General features: G+C 46.4%; 1 protein-coding gene across 6 annotated transcripts in view; it reads left to right on the top strand.

The window, feature by feature from the left end:
- Wdfy4 (WD repeat and FYVE domain containing 4) overlaps positions 1-15,110 on the top strand; it is a 234,309-nt gene that overhangs the window by 96,674 nt on the left and 122,525 nt on the right. For 5 of the 6 annotated variants that reach the window (NM_001146022.2, XM_011245118.3, XM_006519277.4 and 2 more), the window contains 7 exons: positions 1,089-1,250; positions 1,822-1,913; positions 3,843-3,942; positions 6,185-6,390; positions 7,160-7,329; positions 9,113-9,238; positions 13,378-13,542. In NM_001146022.2, the coding sequence (NP_001139494.1) occupies positions 1,089-1,250; positions 1,822-1,913; positions 3,843-3,942; positions 6,185-6,390; positions 7,160-7,329; positions 9,113-9,238; positions 13,378-13,542 (1,021 nt within the window). The remainder of the gene's footprint in view (positions 1-1,088; positions 1,251-1,821; positions 1,914-3,842; positions 3,943-6,184; positions 6,391-7,159; positions 7,330-9,112; positions 9,239-13,377; positions 13,543-15,110) is intronic. The other variant, XM_011245119.3, reaches the window with a different exon arrangement.

Below are 15,110 nucleotides of genomic sequence, written 5' to 3'. Positions count from 1 at the left end.
GATCTTTGTCCCAGCTGGGCACCCTCCATGGGCTTTACACCATACTCCTAGGACAGAGTTGAGTCCTCGTGGACCACCATGGTTCCATGGCCTCATGGTCACCATGTCCCGTGGCCAGGTCAAGAGCATGGCTTTTCCTCTCTAGAGGCTAAGGAGTTTACTCCAGACATAAAGGGCTGTGAGCAGAGAAAGAAAGTGGCAGAGCCCTGGTCTCTCCCCTTGCTTGCTCTCCTAACTGCTAATGCTTCCTTGTTTTGGATGCACATGTAAATAGACTTCATCCAGGCTTTTATTGACTATCCACGCAGGTGGCCCTCACTTTTGGGTGGAAGGTCATAGGTCTTTTCCTGTCACATAGTTCTGTGATCTAAGACCACCTTGTATCTGTCCCATTAGCATATGGGGTGTGGAACTTTGCAGAACTGAACATGCTAATGTCAACAAGAAAGTTTCAAAGGAGCGATTCCACCCATATCCACCTACCCTCCTTCTGCCAGGCTCCACTTTCCGTACCTGTTGTCTAAGCAACAGACATTACTCTCGTGGCTCTTCTCTTTGGAGGAGTCAAACTTACTGGAAATAAGACTGTGATTATCCTGGGGAGGGGGGGTGTGGGTTCTTGAATTCTTTCTCTCTCCTCTGCCTCTCCACTGAGCTCTCATCCACTTTGTGGTTTGGGGTGGGCAGGAAGATCACACAGGCAGACGGGCGCTATGGGTCTGAGTTGTTTTCGCTGCTTGTTGGGGAGTACTCTTGGGTCACACGTGCGTCTGCTGTCTTTGTTCTGGGTTCTCTGAGGCCAGCATTAGTCCTCCCTGAGGCTCAGAATTCGAGTCAATAACTGGGTTTGTCTTTAAAATCGGTTTCCGGGGATTGGAAGGGACAAGCATCGCATGCTCCAGCCGCTCTGACACTTGGCAGACGCACACCTGACGAGTGTCTGATGGCATCTTGACAAGTTGCCAGGAGACCACTGGTGTCAGAGGGCCACGGAACAAGCCTAGCTTGGAAAGCCATTTTAGCAGAAACACAGCAGATTTGGTTCATTCCGGTAAAAGCTTTTACTGCCTCTCTCCTGGGCTCACCAGGGAAGGACCCAGGAACGCTGAGGTAGCCCACCAGGCACAGCTGCTACCCAAGCTCTTGTTTCTCTTCAATGAGCCGAGTCTGGCTCTGTCCAAGGTCTCCACCATCATTGCCATTCTGGGCTGTCAGCTGAAGGGCCACTTCAACATCCAGGACTTACTCAGGTACTTCCGCAAGCTCCCCAGGGGGGTAGTGCAGGTGGAAGAGCCTAGAACTATTTTGTAAGGGAATATGTCTCCCCAACCCCCACCCCCGGCACTTAACATAATTCAAAACGGTGTAGAAATCCCTGGTCAGGAATGAACATCGGAACGAGAGTGCATTTGCTTGATTCTGGGTGGAAGACGGCAGATTTTCCAGGCTCTGGTATTCAGACACCCATTCCGTGCTCAAGAATTCAAGAACATCCACTCTCACAGACACGCTAGCAGCCATAGCCCCTTGTCTACTGCCTGCAGATTTCCCTCGGTGGTCAGGCAGTTCCACATCCCACCCTTTCTTCTTCATTCCTATCTGAAAAACCGACCTGGAAGAACCAGTGTTAATTTCTTTGATAAATCTTGACATATTTGGAAGTCTCTAGAAGCACAGTGCTGATCACGGCCAAATCCCATTTCCCCTCAGATTTTCCCTAGAAGCCCCACTTCAGTGGATCACGTAGAAAACACTTAGCGCAATCCCAGGCACAGCTGAGACCACTGCCTAAGCACACCCTTCTCATCTTGCTGCACGCAGGGTTGGGCTGTTTGTCATATACACCCTCAAGCCTTCATCAGTGAACGAGAGGCAGATCTGCCTGGATGGAGCCCAGGACCCCTCCAGACCCGGTGAGAGCCCCCTTTCTCAGACATCAGATGGGAGAGTCGGGATGATCCTCAAGACACCCAAAAGCACACAGTGGGAACCACTTTGCATGGATATGAGCTGTGGGAAAGAAGGGAGACACTCGCAGCTATGATGGACAAACAGTGGCCGTGGAACCTCAAGCTATACAGTTCAAGCTACACAATACACCAAACCATATATGCCTGCTTCAAAACCTGCAATGGCTTCTAAGGCTCCCAGGATAGGCAGCCTCTATATGCTAGTCCTGACCTTTCTTGGTTGAACCTTCACTCTCCCCAGTATCAATGAGCCTCAAGCTAACACTCTGAAGTGTTTGTTACAGATTTCATAACCTCTGTGCATGCCGTGAACACATTGTCTCTCTAGGAATGGCATCCTGCCCACCACATTCTCTGCCTTCTCTAATAGCCTAGTCATTTCCAGTCCCACCAGGCTTTATTTCTGAAGTCCACAGGCTTCTCATGATGTAGAGTTTATGATATGTGTTTGGGCCACTCTCTTACCCATGTGAAACAGCTTCCCCATCTTACCCAGTCTCCCTTTGCTAGGAGGGCATAGGGTAGCAACTACAACCACTTTATCCTTGACCCTTTGGGTCTGTGCTGCCCAAGATGGGACCACTTCCATGTAAAATTTAACTAACTGGAGGCTGGAGAGATGGCTCAGTTGGTAAAGTGCTTGCCACATAAGCTTGGATCTCCAATATCCATATGAAAAGCCAGACACACTAGACAGTTTCTGTGACCCTAAAGCTGGAGAGGCAGAGACCATTTATCTGTAGGGTTCTCTGGTCAACTAGTGTAGCCAAATCAGTGACCTCCAGATTTAGTGAGAGAGACTCTGTCTCTCAAAGTGGAGAGCAACAGACATTCTGACATCGCCCTCTGTTCTCTGTCCACATGTAAACACAGGTGCATGCACACTCTCAAGCATGTTCATTCATATACACTTACACACATAACAATACAGAAGAACTTAAATCGTTAAAAATTACAGTTTTGGATTTTCACATTGGCCATATTTCCAAATATGGCCACAGCATGAGGCTAGTGTCCCCCTGCATGGGACGAGGCAGAAGTAAAACAGTCTCACGGTCACAGAATGGTCTCTGGGGCAGCATTGCTGAGCCCTACCTCTTCTTAGGCCAAGCCTCAAAAATGGAACTTGCTATTTTTTTCTGCTCAGAGGACAGAACTGAAAGGTCAGCAAGATCAGGGACTTAATGGGTGATAGGGCCAGAATGAAAGAGAGAGAAATGGAACCACTCGTCTCCAAGCTTCTGCTGTGAGGTGTGTGTTCCTTGAATTGATCACAACAAACAGCCAGAGAATGAGTGGATGGACAGGGGGTCGAAGATGATAGTTGGCCAGACCTTCTCACATGGATTTCGTGGTGAAAATTCTACCCACACCTTCTTATTTTTTGAGCCAGGGTCTTGCTATGTATCCCTGATTGGTCTGGGAACTCCCTGTATAGACCAGGCTGGCCATGAAGTCACAGAAATTTACTGCCTATGCCTCCTGAGTGCTGAGATGAAAGATGCCTGTTATCAGTCTTCAATGTAAATCTCTGTTAAACATTGCTAGCGTGTCCTTTAGAGTTTTTCTGATGCTTCAAGGGTCAAGCTGCTTCTCACTGAAAAATAGTTTTGACCTTATCATTTCAAAGATTGTCTCCCCCAAGAGTACACACTGAAGCTATCCCCAAGTAAAGGGAAACAGCAGTATTCTGAAGCTCATTTTAAGTCTTGCACAGAAGTCTAGAATTCAATGCCAAGATTTTGAGCCCTATCTGTGGCTCAATTCCCAAGAAAACTACGTATTTGATGAATACAATTGTATGCAAGTATTATGTCTCTTTACATCCGATTTCTCTCAAATCTGAATTTTGTTCTTTCTTTTTTTCTGTAGCTGGAAGCCAAACATCTGGAAAGGCAATCTGGCTTAGAAACCAGTTGCTGGAGATGCTGTTTGGTGTAATATCTTCCTCCCAACTTCATCTGACCTCTGAGTGAGTAGACCCAGGAAGGCTGAGTTGGCTTGGGGTTGCCTCACACAGGGTGGGGCATTAAAACTTCTTCTTAATGAAAAGTTTAGCATCCTCGAGTCTGCTTGCTGCAGTGTGCTCTGCACTAGTCAGAATAGAAATTATATTCTCTCCAGTCAGTAAGCCAGACCTTGCCCTGAGGTATATCCTGATGCAAATGCTCAATGGGCACAGAGAACTAGAAACAGTTTTGAGATCATTTCAATAAATTCTTTTTGCCACCATCGTATCCTGTAATGGCTATTGTTCTGGCAGTTGTGACAACTGCTTTCTTTGATGTCTTACACCTGGCAGGCAACAAAATGGAGAAAGGGTTAGCATAAAGTACATCTATTGTAGAAAAGGCTTGCCAAACTCTTCTACTGTTCACTTAGTGCTTTAGTAAGTTCTTCCAGCCTGGACTAAAAGGAGGATCTGCCTTCAGTTAACCTTTAGAGTAATGTTTAATCACAAAGCTGATTACATTACTTTTCCTGTTGCCTGCCTAAGACTCTGGAGTCATTCAGCTAACCACTATTTGTTGAGCACCTACTGTATACCAGATACTGTTCCTGGCTTGGAGGATGCAGCTCTGAGCCAGTCATCCCATGACTTTGCACTCTCTTTGAGTTTATGAGTCAGTGTGTGAAAGTGTTTGGTGCTATGGTAGAGAGATGCTCCCCAGCAAAGAAACAGCAAAGAGTAGCCAATGACTTTCCAGCTGAGGCTGGAGAGGCGCCTCGGTCAGGGAGCATGGGGACCTGAGTTTGAATCCTTGGCACTCATGTAAAAGTTGGATGTGATGTCTATCTGTTAACCTAATGTTGGGGAGAGTGGTAGATGCAGATAGAGCTAAGGAGATCACTAGCCAGTTAGTCTAGCTGAACTGTGATCTCCAGATTCAGTAAGAGACCCTGTTACTAAAATAACAGGGAGAGTGATAGAGGAGGACACTTGGCATTCACCCTCGCTTGCACTTGTGCGTGCATACATGTAAATATACCACACACAATACGCACACAGAATGCACACACACCAAAAACCACTCTTACCAGCCTATGAGCCTATATATTCCTAGAATCAAAACACAAGCTGAGAGATGCCTTAGAGATGAATGAGCCCAGCCCTTTCCCTTTCTATCTCTTTGGAGGAGAATCAAGGGTGACTCTCTCACATTTGAACTCTTCAATCTCAACCTAGGATTGGAGTTTCAGCTCTTTCCCTAAGGTCCCAAAAAGGTCCCGTGAGTTTCATATGCCTCTTTCTGCTCAGTGTGAGAGGAAAATGGTAGTTTTCCTGGTGAGCTTGGGTGAGGATAAAGTGATTGGCAGGTGACTCTGAGAAGGGTGCCTGCCTGGGATGCCAAGGAATCTCTAAGCTAATTCTCGTCATTATCACCACCACCATGTCAATCATCATCGCATCGCTTTCACCACCATGAGTAGGATGGGTACCATCGTCATAGTTCCCACCACTCCATCATCAGCATCACCACCACTTTCATCACTATCATTCCTATTATCATTAAGTTAAATGGCGGAGCACATAAAGAGTCTTGTCAAAGCCATCCAGTTAATAAGCACCAAAGACAACACTAAAAGGAAGGCAATCTCTCCACTTCTAGCCCAGTATTAGCTCATTTCAGCAGCCAGCAGCCAGCCCTCAGCAGGCCCAGTGTGGCAGCTGATGCTGAGAATCTGCCCTGCTCAGATGGCTTTCTATGGCTCTTAAGTGGCCGGGACTTTTACTCTCTCTGTTGTCCTTTCTAGACAGTTTTTTTTTCCTCCCTGCCATTTAGTTCCCTCTAACAAATCTAAACTCAGCATTTTAACGTCCATGTTTGAGAGGTACAAACATCACAGCTAACCACTGGATTAGTTTTGGTGACTGTATGTCTTAGATCACTGGTCTGCTGATGGTAATGAAGAGAGACTGGTAAGCATGAATAGTAGTGGGTAGGGTTACAAGGAGCGCTCACATCCCCATGCCTTGACTTAGTTCCCAGTTGCCTGGAGAAGCTCTGCCTGCGTACACAGCACTGTCGATGGATGAACCCATCCATTGTGCCATGATCCTGAAAGACTTTTACTGTATTCCTTCAAATTATAATCACAGTTCGTGCACAGTGGCCCTTCCTGCGGTGACTTGTAAAGCTGCACTTGTCTTCTGGGCATGCCTCTTGCTCATGGGCTGAGAGATGACTTGCTTTCATGTCTTGCCCCTCTAGGTTAAAGGAACAGGTGTTTCTGAGCCTGGGGCCCGACTGGTTCCTGCTCCTCCTGCAGGGTCACCTGCATCCCAGCACCACCACGTTGGCATTGAAGCTGCTGCTGTACTTTCTGTCAAGCCCTCCCCTCCGTGGGCGATTTAGGGATGGCCTATCTGCTGGATGCTGGGTAGAGAACTGCATGGACGGGGTGGACATTGTGATGGGTGAGTGTCTCCATGAAGCCATTACTATTTTGTCCTGGGTGTGAGTGAGGACCAAGCCCTGCCCACACCCTGCCCACTTGGGTGACTCAGTCCCCAGATCATCCCTTGCCTCCTTAGACTCCCTTTGCTGAATTCTAGTACCACATGCTCATTGGCTTCTGTGGGCTGCTTTCCAGCCCTCAAATCTCCTTATCCGTTTATGCACTGGGCACCTTGCACATTGACTCTTCTCCTTGGATGCATCTTCCTGTAGAGGTTGACTCGTCCTTCATGTCCCATCTTAGTGCCCTTCCCTCAGGACGGGGGTGGGGGGAGCACAACCAGAATTGGGAGGTTGAATAACATCTCTCTGCTCCGTTATGACATCTCTCTAACTCCCGCCATGATTCGTAAGCACATATTAATTTTTATGAATCGCCTTATGTCTGCCCTCCCCACTACATTGTGTGCCTCATATGTGCCTGGAATCTGTACCTCTTTTTGAAGTGTGATAGCTCCTCTGTCCAATACAGGATTGCCTTGGTGCTTTCTGCATAGTTGGCATTTAGTGTCTGTTTTTGATGAATGAATGAGTTAATGAATGGATAGATGAATGGGTAGATGGTTCAATGAATGGGTGAGCATGTTAAGAACTGGCCAGGCATGGTCACAAGGAACTTCCATGTGCTCTTTATATGAAGCACATTTCATCCAGTGTTTCTGTGGTGTATTCAGTGTGTTGACTTGGTATCAGTAACTGATTTTTGTGCCTCTTTTACCTGATCGATAGACAACCTGAAGAGCCGCCCTGCAGTGCCTGACCAGAGCCCCTGCCTGCTTCCTGGGTTCCGGGTCTTGAATGACTTTCTGGCCTACCATGTTCTCATTCCGGAAGTGTACCTCATCGTATCTTCCTTCTTCCTCCAGACACCACTTACAGAGCTGACCAATGGGCCCAGAGTATGTTTAGGGTGCACCCTGGGGAGGAGAGGCACTCTTTGCTTTCTGATTTCCTATGATTATGGCTGTTCCCTAAGATTCTCTATCCCTCTGCTCCTTCCAACTGGAACTATGTCTGACCTGCTTCATTCCCTCACACCCTGCACCCTGGCTAACCTTTAAATCCCTCCCATCAGCACTAATGACTTCTTTAACTCCCACCTCCCACTCTTGCTTGTAGAATACCTGATGTGATCAATTGAATCTCTTTCTGGTTAGAGAAATCGAAGCACACTAGTGCTGGCCTTGCCCCAGTGTCCCACCTTAGGTCTCAGCTCTGCTCATCATGAGTGATCCCCTTCACTGTCACCAAGAGAGGATGTTCTTTAATCCTGAGTGACCTACCACATGCAGCATTTCCCTCTTCCTCTTTAGTTTCTCAATTCTCGCTGACCCTTCCCTTGCAGACCACAAGCATGTCCAACCATGTCCCCGAGACCAGAAGGTGCTTCTTAATTCATACTTTTTCCCTGTTACTCAAATTCCCCAAAGAAGAGCCCATGCTCACCTCCTCATCTCCCCGTAACCCATGTTTACACTTGGTCCAAGCCTTCCTGGGCTTTCTCACCTTCCAGGTCAGATGCAGGCCCCAGCTTGCATCAAAACTCCTTCAGTTTGATTACTTGACTAGCCTTCCCAGCTGGCTTCAACTTAACCCCATCTTCCCCCATATAACTCTGCTGAGTTATGTCCACAAGGGGACAGCTGCTATGTGCTCAGCTGTCGCATGTGTCACATGTCTCATGTGCCCTTCTTCCTTTCTCCCACTGTCACCTGCCACTTCCTGCTGACATCCCTAGACAGTTTCCTCCGTTGTGCCTCACATAACATTGGTGCCTGTAGGTGAGCTGTCTCCTTAAATACTGAGCAGATGGGAGACAGATCTGACCCTTGACGCATCTTCCCAGGTTCCTGATGAATAGCAGAACCGGAAATAACTTCTTAGCCTTTAGTTGAGCTGAACTGAACAGAACTGGGATAGAACAAAAGCATGGCTAAAACATTCAGCCCACTACACACTCCCATATTTTATGGATTTGATCTACATCTCCACAGACACAAATACAGTGTAGACCACTTCAGCCCAAGGTTCTGACTATGCTGTGTTAAGTTCATTGAGACCCAGCGTTTTTATTTCTCTGTATTATGGGAAACAAACATCTAGGAGTCTAAGACCTGTAGGAGACATTTTACATATTCCATTTCACTTGATATTTAAACAATCCCGTGGGAGTAGATAATGTGAGCTTCCATTTCATAGAGAAGGAAAATGAACCGCCAAGAGGCTGAAGAGCTTGCTGAGTAGCTGGTCTGAGCTATTAAAAGGGCAGCGTCAGGTCTCCTGATTCTACACCCTGCTCCTTCCCTGCACTTGTCCTGAACCTTGAAATCCTTCTTGCCTACTATAAGTTCATTGACCATACCCACTGAACTTGGTTGGGACGTTGAATATTTTTTGAGATTAGAACCCAGGGCCTTGTGCATCCCAGACACACACTGTGCCTGGGATGCACCCTTAGCCCTGAAGAAATCCACTTGCCACAAGTTGCTGGTAGATCTTGCACCTTCTTAGAGTTGTGTGCTTCTAATGCACATGGGGCTGGAAGTTTCCTTAAGGGCCAGTGGCCCATTCTGTTTCTGTCCTCTTGTTTTTCCTACTGGGGAACCCTGGGACGTGTGAAGCACTGTGATAAAGCTAGCCACTGGTGGGCAGATCTCTTTAAGGTTCTTCTTTCTCCATAAGGAGAACTTGGATTTGATGCTTCAGTGGCTTCTTCAGAAACATCATCAGCAAGAAGTCCTCCAGGCTGGGCTGTGCATAGAAGGTGCTCTGCTACTCCTGGGGATGCTGAAAGCCATCATGAATCAGGTGAGACTTGTTCCCCACACACCATACCAGAAGGTTCCAATGGAAAGGAGTTTGGAAGGGTCAGCTTGGTTTTTTTTGTTTGTTTGTTTGTTCCAGAAGCTTCCTAGTAAAGCTTATGTGTTCACCCATTCTCTTATATAGAGAAATGCCTGTGACTACGTAATTTACAAGGAACTGAGGCCAATTTAGCTCGCAGTTCTGAAGGGTGGGAAGTCCAGGAGCATGGCACCAGCATCTGCCTGGCATGTGGTGAGAGCCTGCTGCTGTCTCATAGTGTGGTGGAGGGGACCCCATGGTGACACTGAGCAACTGTGCTACCTTGGGTCTCTCTTTTCCTTCTTATAAGACACAAATGTCACCATGGGGAGGGTCATCTGCATCAGTCCTTGCCCGAGAGATACTTTGAGGTAGATACCTGTCTCAGAGAAAATGAGCCATTTGGTACAAGAGCTGCTTGATCTTGGCTTTCAAAGCTTGTGAGAACTGGGTAGAAGGGATTCACTTAAACGCTGTGGCAGCTGTAAGAGGTGAAGGCTGTTTGGTCTGGGAAAAGGTCAGCAAGGGTAAGAGGCTGAGAAATTCAATTTCATTCTGAAGATACCAAACCTCATGGGAGCCTTGGTTCTGTGAGGGAATGCCATTGTTCTTGTAAAAAAAAATGCTGTATTGTCTCTCACATGCAAAGAATAGCAACCCAAACCTAACAATCCTCTGACACCCACCGCAGCTCCAAACACAGCCACTGTGATCTAGACAGAAATAACCAGCACGCATCTTCAGGAAATCATGCCATGTCCTTACAGAGGATGGAGTCTCAAAAAACAAGTTTTCTTTTATTTCCACAATATTTTGTGGACTTATTTTTTTATGTCAATAAAGTAGAAAAATGTAAGACTTGTGTGTCACGAGGTACCCATATCTGTAATAGACAATGTATGGTGTTGCTTGATGCATTCCTTCTTACAAAATATCTGCAATGCACATCTTTGCTCTCTAGCTTGGTGACCTCTTGGGTCAAAATCTGTGGTGTGTGTGTTAGGGGGTTAAAGCATACCTTATGCATTTTTGTCTGAATGCACTTTTCAGAAACACTTCAGTAGACTTTAAATACACCCCCACAGCCACACAACCCCCCCCACACACACACACATCTCTTGCTCACCTTAGCACTCTTGTGCAGAGATGCTCAGCCCGTTCTCAGAACCTCAGCAACCTAGGAACACACATAATGGTTCCTTAGAGTTCCTTAGCATTAGATCAAAACCACATTGTTTCAGCTTTTACCAATCTCTCTTTCTCCCTCCTGCATGCAGATGTGGTTATGTAGAGAAGGCACAGACCCTATGTCTTTTTTCACTTAAAAACAAAAACATTTACTTTAAAAGCTGTATACATGTGCGCATATGTGCGGACATGTGCATGCTGTGGCACGTGTGTGGATGTCAATAGATAACTTTGGCATTGATCCACTCCTTCCTCTTTGAGGATCTTTCCAGTTGTTCATAGCTGCATCTTCCAGGCAGGCTCACATGTAAGCTTTTGACCAATTTTCTGTCTACCTCCCGTCTCACTGTAGGAGTGCCAGGGCTAAGGTTTGCGCTGCTGTACCAGGCTTTTCACAGGAACTCGCACACCAAACTCAGGTCACTTGCTGTGTGTGCAGCGAGTGCTTCTATTGGCTGAGTCCTCTCCTTGACACACGTGTTATTAGCCTTTGAAAGAATAACCATTTTTCGTGTTGTCTTGGCCATATTGTTAAGTGATCACGTGTTTGTATCTTTCAATCAGTTTCATGTGATAAAATTCCATCAACAGGATCCTTTGCATTCTTGTAAAGATCTCCTTCAATCCTTGTGTTGTTACTTTCAGTGCATTTCCATGTTCTATTAACAGATTTCCATTTATGATTTTATATGAACATTTGTAAAGGCTATTGGGCTGAGATTTCTTTCCACTGTGCTATTGTGAGGTTTGATATTGTGCAAGTTTTAAAATAAAATACAGGTCCTTCATTATATTAAAAAGACTGTTATATTTACTAATTCTTATATTATTTAAATGCAAGTTTCCTGGGCCTGGGTTTTCTCCATGATTCCTTACCTTGGAAAACAGAGAAGAACCTGAAATCCTACACTGCCCTTGTGGGGTACACCCCCAATGACTCAAGACTTCCTAATTTGTCCCAAGTTTGTACAGTTGTTACCAGTGCAGCTCTAACACATGGGCCCCTGCGGGACCTGGCAGCCCCAGCAGGTGGCTTCTAACTCATGTTCAGGGTGGTAGTTTCTACCTCCTCACTTTCAGCTTTGGGATTTGAGCTTTCTTTCCATCGCAGGTTTTTTATTTTTATTTTTAAAGAACCTGAAGGCCTGTGGACTTATTTTAAGAGTGCTATCTTGGATATATTGATGAGTACCCTGACTTACTTATGTCACTTTCTAAGACTGCAGTACTTATCATCTTTCAATTTTGCTATTTTCTAGAATTCCTATAGTTACATTTTTAAAGATCTCTTGGTTCATACTCTCAATGTCCATGTGGCTAAGCATATATAATGTACATAGATGTGTGTATATATGTATATGTAAATATATGTACATATAATTACATTTCATTTTTAAAAACTGTATTCATTCTACTGGAGGGCTAATATGCAATTAGTTTTGTGGATATCTAAGATGTATATTTTTTATTCATAGTGTAAGGAACCTGTTGTCTACCTAACCAACATGTTATCAAAAGCAAAGCAAAAGCAATATGTAAGCTCATTTAAAACAAAGAAAAAGTTGTAAAATATGCAGAGGGAAATGAAAGTATAAGGCTAAGTGTTTGCAATGCATTAGCAAGCACATTAAATTCACATGTGAAGGATATTAGTTTAACATCATAATAATGGGCAAAGCTACTCAGTACTGATCTAATACAATGAGCAGACCTGTTATAAAGGTGACATTTGCCAACCTTAATAGATAAGATCTACACATGGTAAACTTGTAGAGGGATGAGAGACAAAGGCTAAATTTAATCTTAAGAATAACTCTAATACCTACCCATGAGTCACTTGGAATAGGCTGGGTGTTGACTCTGTGTGTTGGTGTCGCTATGCAGAGAAAGAGCCTACCTAGGGCTGAGGCTTCAATATGAAGTTCCAGACATCAGAATAGCAAGATCTTAGCCAGTAGCTGGATGTCTTGGCTGGGGCACATGCCAGTCTCCGAATGGGCAGCTGAGTATGTTACACAAGGGAACTGGGTGGAGGAGGCTCAGTCTGGACCAGAGGAGAAGAGAGCAGAGTATGGGAGGAAACTCCAGCTCAGACAGGGCACTGGGGATCAGCTCAGCTCAGCTCAGCACAGCACAGCACAGCACAGCACAGCACAGCACAGCACAGCACAGCACAGCACAGCTCAGCTCAGCTCAGCTCAGCACAGCACAGCACAGCACAGCACAGCACAGCTCAGCTCAGCACAGCACAGCACACAGCACAGCACAGCACAGCACAGCACAGCACAGCACAGCACAGCACAGGACAGCACAGCACAACACAGCATAGCACAGCACAGCTCAGCACAATACATGCCAGGCTCCTGGTTGGCATGAGTAGGCCTCTTCAAGCCCTACTCAGACTAGGAAGACCCCGGTGTGGGTCAGGGTGGAGTCTCTAGTGGGGAAGTTGGCTCTAGGCTGAGGAAGGCTGGGCTGAGGACTGACAGGCACACTCTTCCCTGAGCCCAGCATGCCATGTCCATGCCCACTGGAATGGTGTGAGGACACAGTACACAGATCACCTGGGCTCACTCTCGTTGACCTTCACATACTGGGTGGTCTGTGGTGAGAGTGAGCCTCTCCAGGCCTCTGTGTTTCCAACTGCAAAACAGAAGTAAATACGGAATCCATTCTCTAAGGTGAGGGAAGGATCATATATGAAACACGTAGAACAATGTCCGCACCTGTTTGGTGACCAGTTCCTGCTACTGCCCAGCTGTCTTAGGCAATTGCCAGAAGCAGGTCACACCAAGACTCTGGAAGATGTCCCCCTGTATTGTAGCTCCTTGGCCTCTCTCAGTTAACCCCCCTGTCCCTCTGTCCTGCTGCTGCATGCTGTGTCTCACACCAAGTCTAACAGAGTGTGTCCTCAGCCCCCTGCAGGTTCAGGAGACGGCGCCTGGGAGCAGACACTCCCCAGCAGTGTTCTTCAGTTCCTCCGCCTGGTGCACCGCTCCTACCCCCAGGACTCAGCGTGGAGGACCCCTGACTTCCTCCAGACTGTGGCCATTATCACTTTCCCCCTGGAAACCCAGAAGGTAGGACTCGCCTTGCTCTGAGGCCTCAGGGTGAGCAGCCATGAACGGCGTCATCCTTCACGGGTGAAGGGCTGCGTACCTCCCTGCCTCCCAAAGTTAAAATGCACGTTAAGCAACTTGACTGAACACGGAATAAACAACATGGGTAATTTCCCTTTTCTTGGCTGTGAGGTGCAGTTCAAGGTCAATTTCAGCTCCAGAGTCCAGTTTCTGTTTGTTTACTTGTTTTAGTTGTTAGAAATCTCAATAATGTGATATTTTATCATAGCTCAAGTTCAAATATATATTTGTGGAATATATAGCATCCTTGTGTTGGGAAACCAGTATCCCATGCCAGGGGCCTCTTGCCATCTGTGTCATGGACAGAGACTAGGTGGTACCACTGTCTTTCCACTTTTCCTTCTCAGTAATTCTTTTCTGTCTTTAGGCCCCTGGAACTTGATCCAGTTTTTTTTTCTGGGTAGTAGGTTTATGAGAGCCCAGCTCAGAGTCCAATGGACCAAGAAGAGTGAGGACTCACTTAGGTCTAAAAGAGGAGGCCTTGAAGCTTGGTTGCTGAAAGCTTAGAAGAGGGGCTTTAGAAAGAACTGTGAGTTTGAGTCAGAGAACCCATGCCAGGTGTAGAGTCAGGTGAGTCAAGAGCGCTAGGGATCTGAGTGAAAGCAGGTAGTGAGAGCAGGGGCGCGGGGCAGAGAATGAAACACAGGAAGAAGCCAGGCAGAAATCTGCCCTTCAGTCCCCATTCTGGTGGATTAGGAAGCGGAGACCCAGAGGGAGCTGTGATGTTTGTTTGCAAGCTGTAACATTAGCTAGAAGATCATATTCAAAGCAGGGCTTATGACCCCTGACTTTCAGAGTTGAGCATGGAGTGGCCTCATCACAAACAAGGCTAGTGGATCGAGTGAAGGGCTCTGAGTCAGCCCCTTCCACAGGTGTGCATGTGGAGAGCTCATCTCCTGAGCCCCTGGTGTACAGGCCCAAACCTGGTGCTTTGTGAAGCCCAGCAGCCCCAGGTGAAGGCAGTATAAGAAAGAGAACAGAGCCTCAGGGGGAAAAAATGTCCCTCTGTGTCCCTGGGCTCAGGCCCATCTGGCCAAAGGGTGGCAAAACTGAGAAATGCTACCTTTCCAAGATTTAAAGTGGCAGTCCTCCAAACCTGTCTCCTTCCCACTGTGATCAACTTAAAATAAACAGCTGACTAAGCCTGGCCAGTGCTCTGTGTCCATTAGCTTTGTTTGGGAGTGATCCCAGCTTCAGACAGAAATACTTTTAGACGTTAAACATGTTTCTGTCTGTACCCAACATGTGCAGATTTTCCCATTATTATTCCATAAACATTGCATTTTAACAACATTGATGCTATATTAAGCACTGCCACTCATGTAGAGATGATAAAGTAACAGGGAAGGGGGATTTGGGCAGAATCTATGCAAATATGCTAACATTTTGTATAAATGTTGGGCATCTGGGGAATTTGGTATCTTCAGGGGTTCCTAGAATCAATATCCCATGGATGCTAAGGGACGAGCATATTTAGTTTAAATAAAGAGATTAAATAAAAAGACTGA

This window comes from Mus musculus, chromosome 14 (genome assembly GCF_000001635.26).
Source record: "Mus musculus strain C57BL/6J chromosome 14, GRCm38.p6 C57BL/6J".
Lineage (NCBI taxonomy): Eukaryota > Metazoa > Chordata > Mammalia > Rodentia > Muridae > Mus > Mus musculus.
The sequence above is the reverse complement of the archived record's forward strand: the minus strand, read 5'-3'. Positions and strand labels throughout refer to the sequence as shown.